At 30.7% G+C, this 7,045-nt stretch overlaps 1 protein-coding gene across 7 annotated transcripts; it reads left to right on the top strand.

Annotated features, from left to right (window-relative positions):
* Window positions 347–2,174, top strand: LOC104724628. Of its 7 annotated transcripts, XM_010443168.2 has the most exons (9): window positions 348–404; window positions 531–879; window positions 966–1,027; window positions 1,143–1,210; window positions 1,322–1,389; window positions 1,468–1,543; window positions 1,635–1,691; window positions 1,778–1,857; window positions 1,966–2,174. In XM_010443168.2, the coding sequence occupies exons 2-7, from the start codon at window positions 844–846 to the stop codon at window positions 1,688–1,690; spliced, it is 366 nt and encodes a 121-aa protein (XP_010441470.1). In that variant the 5' UTR covers window positions 348–404; window positions 531–843; the 3' UTR covers window position 1,691; window positions 1,778–1,857; window positions 1,966–2,174. The 7 variants fall into 7 exon arrangements, 2 of the variants coding, with proteins under 2 accessions (XP_010441470.1, XP_019090737.1); XR_757719.2 differs by having other exon boundaries at window positions 348–879; window positions 970–1,027; window positions 1,143–1,215; XR_757732.2 differs by having other exon boundaries at window positions 348–879; window positions 1,327–1,389.

Here is a 7,045-nt window from a genome sequence, read left to right as displayed (position 1 = left end):
AAACACATATATTTAAATTTATGAAGGGTTCAATAATATTTAGGAATTACTTCTTGAAATTCAGGATGGTCTTCATAAAAATAAGAAAGAATTACTCAAATGTTATCCAAATGTTGGTTTATTACTCATATCTATAAATCTTTTGAAAATTACTCAAATGTTTAGTGCTCTGGGTGGAATTACAATTTACCCCTGGGTTTTGTTTTCGATTTTGAATAAAAAAATTAAAAAAAATACACATCAGCAAATTAAAATACACGTCATTTTTTATTTTTCAACGTCACTAAACAGTTTTTTTTTCATAATCGACTGTTGAATTTTTCTTGTTTAGGTTAAAAAGAGAAATCAAACAGTTTCCACCGTTCATAACAAAAAAATCCTCTCTCTCCATGTCCGCCGCTTCTGTATTCCTTCTGTCCTTTCCTTTTTCCATGACCAGTGGACGTTCCCGATTCATCCAACTCTCCCGAGTTACTCATTTCCGATCTTTTACTAACCGTTTTTTCTTCTTCCTCCTCCTCTTCTTTCAGCGCCGCCGCCTTGTTAACCGGATCGGGATCTTGATAAGCCTCAACCATTTTATCTCCGTCGTGATCGGTGACTTTATCGACGGAGGCTGTAGAGTTGGACTCGTTCATCGACCTATTGTCGTCCCGGTCAGACTCCGTCGTTTCCCGGTTAAGCTTCGCCGGTTTAGTTTCGTCGTTTTCCAGATCTGGTTTATTGTCTACATCATCTCCGTCTTTCTCGAAAATGAGTTTTATGCTGTCTATGTCAATTCAAAGCAGAGGAATCATCTACGGGTAGCTAAAGAAGTACGAGCAAAATGAGTTTTATGCTGACATGCTCGAAAATGAGTTTTATGCTGGTTCTTACAAGGTCTATTCACTTGGCTTTTAATGTTTTGGTATTTTAAAGGGTTGAATCTTTATTTGTTTGTCATTTCTCAATTTGTTTGTTCTCAGACAGATCCCTTTTGTATGGAGATATCTCGACAAAGAACAGCTCATATGCTCGCCTTACTAAGGTAACACACACATTTTATTGAAGTTCTTGTTCTAATTATCAAATTGATGTCTGAATGTGATCCATTTAAAAGAGTGTTTTCATTTGACTTAATTTTTGTGTTTTTGTTTTTGCAGATTGAATCATTCCAAACCTTTTTGCTACTGTAGATGCCGAGGAGCTATCTGGTTCAAGTACTACGGAGGTTTGGTGTGTGTGTTTAGTTCTGAGATTGAATTTTGTATTTGGTAAGCTTCTTACTAAAGTGCTGTTGTGTTTGGTCTCTGAGCTTTTTACTTCTGTGTTATGTTTGTAGTGCAGGGAAACCGGATTGGATCTTCGAATCGTAAACACGCTTTTGGATCCTCTCAATGGAGAACTCAGGTACTAGCCTACCAAAACTTTTATTGCTACTGCGAAGTTGTATCCGTCTCAATTCTAACTTTTCTTTTCCTATGTTAGCCATTTATATTTGTGGACAACTTCTCCCAGTGCCCCCATGCATGGTTCTCCATAACCCTTTCAAATCTCCACCGAGGTATCATATGGTTTGTTCTTGTGTAATTACTTTCTCAGATTGTTTCTGTATACGAAGATACTAAATTTATGGTCATGTTTTCTTTTTACAGATACCTCTTGTATGGAGATATCTCGACGAATGCAGCTCATATGCTCGCTTACCTAAGGTAACACGTTCTTCCTAGATGTTTGTATTTGGTGACAACTCTGTTTTGTGCTTTGTTTTGGAATCATAGAATTGTGTTTGATGCAGGTAAGGATTATTACACCATTTAAATTTGTGTTCCGTAGATGCCAAGGAGGGCGCTCATCCTGCTGAAGTCCAGAGCTTTGGTGCGTGTGTTTACTTCTCATATAGAATTTTGTAATTGGTACTTAAAGCTTCTTACTTATGTTGCTGAGGTGGAGTCTCTGTGCTTTACTTTCCTGTTATGTTTATAGTGCAGGTAAAGTGGAGTGGATCTTCTAACCACAACACGCTTTTGTTTCCTATAAATTTTGTAAAGCGTTGCACATTATTATTATACCATCACGTTTACACTCTTTAAAGATAGTTCGTGACTATGATCAGTTCGAGATGAATTGTACTTGGGTATGTAAAACATTGATATGTCTATTTTCAAAGTTATGGCTGATTTACGTTGAAATTATGGCTGAGTTATATACTTCACACGACTGAGTTATAAATTATGGAGTTATAAGATATTAGTATGTATTCTTCTTTCTTTCTTAGGTCTATCGTTCTGTATTTTTAATAAATTATCTAATTAAAAAGTTTTTTGATATCACAAAAAATGTTAGAATTATGTGTGTGTTTTTTCCACAAAGAAGCCAATGCTCACTATATCATAAACTCTTTGTTTCTTCTTTAGACTTTAAATGTAAAACAATAATTTGTCTATTTTAAAAGTTATGGCTGATTTACGGTTAAGTTACGGCTGAGTTATATACTTCACACGGCTGAGTTATGAATTACAGAGTTATGAGATAATAGTACGTATTCTTCTTTCTTTTCTGGGTCTTTTGTTCTGTCAGATTTCTAATAAATTATCTAATTAAAACGTCTCTCGATATCATAAAAAGTGTTGTTGGGGAATCGCAAAAAATCACTAATTTTGTGTCTGCTCAGATCTACACATAATAAATACATTAAGTTAGCTTTTCTCACAATATATTATTCAAATTAATTAAAGAAATAAAAGAAATCAAAGTATTTCTCAAACAATTGACTGATATGGCTGAGTTATCGACATAAACGGTTGACTTATGAAATATTTGTAAATTAGAATTATTATAACTCAAAATTAAAATATATAATGAAAAAATGAATATTACAATCATTATAAGCAATAAAAAGTAATAATTATAGACAAAGATTGATTTTTACACAGTTTGATGAAAATGTGTAAAACATTCAAAACATGACATTTAGAGGTTAGAGTTAGGGTTAGGGTTAGGGTTAGGGTTTGAGGTGTAGGGTTCATATTTCCAACATTATGAGTTTTAATATAACAATTTGGTTTTGGTTATATTGCATTTGGTTTAAGGTGGTAATTTGGATATACTAATATGATAACCATTTTAAAATTTTAAAATTTTTGAAATTATTTTTCGGTTATTTCCGGTTATGTGTCGGTTAAATGAATATATAACCATAAATAATCCAAATGTTACCCAAATTAGGTCGATTAACTTAATATAACCGATAGCAAGCCGAATATAACCGTAACTAACCGAAAATAATGGAAAAAATAGTTTCCGGTTCGGTTCGGTTTGGTCGGTTACTTAGTCATTCTAATTTGAGGGTTGGCTGAGTTATGGTAAAGTTATGGCTGAGTTATGCAACGGATATATTAATTTATTATATACCTTCTCGAAAATACAAAAAGTGTTGTTGGGGAGACACAAACAATAATTATGTTTATTGTTAAAAACCACACACGTAATAAATGAGATTTTAGCGATTTTTTATTTAAAAGGAATTCAAAATTTGAATTTTAATTTTTTTAATTGTTTTTTTAATAAAAGTATTTCTCAAACAATTGACTGATATGGCTGTGTTATCGACATAAATGGCTGACTTATGAAATATTTGTAAATTAGAATTATTATAACTCAAAATTAAAATATAGAATGAAAAAAATGAATATTACAATCATTATAAGCAATAAAAAGTAATAATTATAGACAAAGATTGATTTTTACACAGTTTGATGAAAATGTGTAAAACATTCAAAACATGACATTTAGGGGTTAGGGTTAGGGTTATGGTTAGGGTTAGGGTTTGAGGTGCAGGGTTCATATTTCCAACATTATGGGTTTTAATATAACAATTTGGTTTTGGTTATATTGTGTTTTTGGTTTAAGGTGGTAATTTGGATATACTAATATGATAACCATTTTAAAATTTAAAAAATTTTGAAATTATTTTTCGGTTATTTTCGGTTATGTGTCGGTTAAATGAATATATAACCATAAATAATCCAAATGTTACCCAAATTAGGTCCATTAACTTAATATAACCGATAGCAAGCCGAATATAACCGTAACACCGAAAATAATGGAAAAAATAGTTTCCGGTTCGGTTCGGTTTGGTCGGTTATTTAGTCATTCTAATTTGAGGGTTGGCTGAGTTATGGTAAAGTTATGGCTGAGTTATCGTTTAGGGTCTTCTCAATAATATGAAAACGTATTCTTCTTTCTTTCCTGGGTCTTTTGTTCTGTCAGATTCCTAATAAGTATTAAAACGTCTCTCGATGTCACAAAAAGTGTTGTTAGGGAAGCGCGAAAAATCACTAATTCTGTGCCTGCTCAAATCCACACGCATAATAAATTCATAAAGTGAGCTTTTTATCACAAGATATTATTGCAAATAATTAAATAATTATTATTCGAATTTAGAATTTTATTTTTCTAAAAGTATTTCTCCAACAATTGAATATTAAAATTATTATAACTCAAAATTTAAATTTAGAATGGAAATATGTCTATTATTAGGTTAACAGATGGTTTCACGCCAAAATATCGCTTTACGGCTGAGTTATAATCATTGTGGGAAAACGAAAGGTCATGTGACGGCTGACTTATAATCATTACGGGAAAACGAAAGGTCATGTGACGGCTGAGTTATAGTGAGTTATGGCTGAGTTATCACAAGAAACAATCTGAAAGTAAATGGATGATATATATGACTTTACGGCTGAGTTATAATATTTACGGGAAAACGAAAGGTCATGTGACGGCTAAGTTATAGTTAGTTATAGTTAATTAAAAAAACAAAAATTCAGTTATATAATACAAAAAAATATTTTTTCGTTTTTATTTATTTTATATATCAAGAAAAATAATTTTTACTGTTTTTATTTTATTTAATAACTTTTTAATTAGTTATTTTATTTCTCCTAAATTATTATTCTTTATTATCATTTGAAATGAAAATAGACATAGACCTAAATTTTATTCAAAAAGTTACCAGTCACTAACAAAACTAATTTTTTGAAGTTGAGTTTGAATAATCATGTGTTATGGTTGATGTACAAGTTTAAGGTATATCCTTTGTAAAATTGTTAACTCAAAAGATTATTCAACATCATGGAAATTTTCATGAGTTAAAGATGTGGTAAGTTGAGTTATCTATTTTTTTTTTAATTAAAAAACGAAAATTCAGTTATATAATACCAAAAAATTATTTTTTCGTTTTTATTTAATTCATATATCAAGAAAAATAATTTTTACTGTTTTTCTTTTATTTAATAACTTTTTTAATTACAAGATATTATTGCAAATAATTAAATAATTATTATTCGAATTTAGAATTTTATTTTTCTAAAAGTATTTCTCCAACAATTGAATATTAAAATTATTATAACTCAAAATTTAAATTTAGAATAGAAATATGTCTATTATTAGGTTAACTGATGGTTTCCCGCCAAAATATCGCTTTACGGCTGAGTTATAATCATTACGGGAAAACGAAAGGTCATGTGACGGCTGAGTTATAGTGAGTTATGGCTGAGTTATCACAAGAAACAATCTGAAAGTAAACGGATGATATATATGACTTTACGGCTGAGTTATAATATTTACGGGAAAACGAAAGGTCATGTGACGGCTGAATTATTGTGAGTTATGGCTGAGTTATCACAAGAAAAATCTGAAAGTAAATAGATGATATAGGCTATGACTGGTAACATGTGTTACTATTGACTTAAGTTGAGTTATGGACTTAACTCAAATTTTATTCAAAAATGTTACCAATCACTAACAAAACTAATTTTTTTAATTAGTTATTTTATTTCTCCTAAATTATTATTTTTTATTATCATTTGAAATGAAAATAGACATAGACCTAAATTTTATTCAAAAATGTTACCAATCACTAACAAAACTAATTTTTTTGAAGTTGAGTTTGAATAATCATGTGTTATGGTTGATGTACAAGTTTGAGGTATATCCTTTGTAAAATTGTTAACTCAAAAGATTATTCAACATCATGGAAATTTTCATGAGTTAAAGATGTGGTAAGTTGAGTTATCTATTTTTTTTTAATTAAAAAAACGAAAATTCAGTTATATAATACAAAAAATTATTTTTTTCGTTTTTATTTAATTCATATATCAAGAAAAATAATTTTTACTGTTTTTCTTTTATTTAATAACTTTTTTAATTAGTTATTTTATTTCTCCTAAATTATTATTTTTTATTATCATTTGAAATGAAAATAGACATAGACCTAAATATGATAAGATTTTAAATATTATGGCATGCATGTAGTTAATTTTTTAATTTGGAATGTAACAAAGAAGTTTAGTTAACAATGTAACTCAGCCACAACATGAAAAACATTACAGTAATTAAAAAGCAAAAAAAATTGCTGCCAAACTCAGCCGCTTCATCAACTGAAAATATGTAACTCAGCCGTATCGTTTGATAAGTCAGCCGTAACTGAATAACATTCTAGTAATTAATCTTTTGCTAATAAGTCGGCCGTCAAACGGCTGAGTTGTCGATAAGTCAGCCTATGACGGCTGAGTTATAGTTTTTTTACCATAACTCAGCCGTAACAACATCTCATAAGTCAGCCGTTTTTCATAACTCAGCCAGTCGAAAAATGGTAACTTAGTTGTGTCGTAGTGATAACTCAGCCAAAATTTTGACAACTCAGCTGTGTCGTATTGATAACTCAGCCAAAATTTTGACAACTCAACCATCTGGTGAAAACTCAGCCATAAGGACGGCTGAGTTATGCGCATAACTCAGCCAGATTTAATAAGTCAGCCGTAACGCTTGGCTGACTTATGAGCATAACTCAGCCAGATTTTCATAAGTCAGCCGTCCGCTCTTACTCAAATGTTTTTCCGATAACTCAGCCACAATATACCTATAACTCAGCCGCAACATACTCTGTAACGCGTTACGGCTGAGTTATGGTTACACTTCAGCGATTTCTGACGTGGCGTCTGACGTGGCAATGGCATTTTTGTAATTACGTTTTTTCCGGTAACATAAAACAGGGGCACGC

The sequence above is a fragment of the Camelina sativa genome, chromosome 2, assembly GCF_000633955.1.
Source record: "Camelina sativa cultivar DH55 chromosome 2, Cs, whole genome shotgun sequence".
Classification (NCBI taxonomy): domain Eukaryota; kingdom Viridiplantae; phylum Streptophyta; class Magnoliopsida; order Brassicales; family Brassicaceae; genus Camelina; species Camelina sativa.
This window is presented reverse-complemented; position numbering and strand designations above follow the sequence as displayed.

What these genes read in the sequence shown, in the direction of transcription:
- LOC104724628 (XM_010443168.2), top strand. Translation starts at nt 844, where the DNA reads ATGCTCGAAAATGAGTTTTATGCTGGTTCTTACAAG. An exon ending in TTTATGCTGGTTCTTACAAG is followed by an intron (nt 880 to 965) that starts GTCTATTCACTT and finishes GTTTGTTCTCAG; the next exon opens with ACAGATCCCTTTTGTATGGA. An exon ending in CTGGTTCAAGTACTACGGAG is followed by an intron (nt 1,211 to 1,321) that starts GTTTGGTGTGTG and finishes TTATGTTTGTAG; the next exon opens with TGCAGGGAAACCGGATTGGA.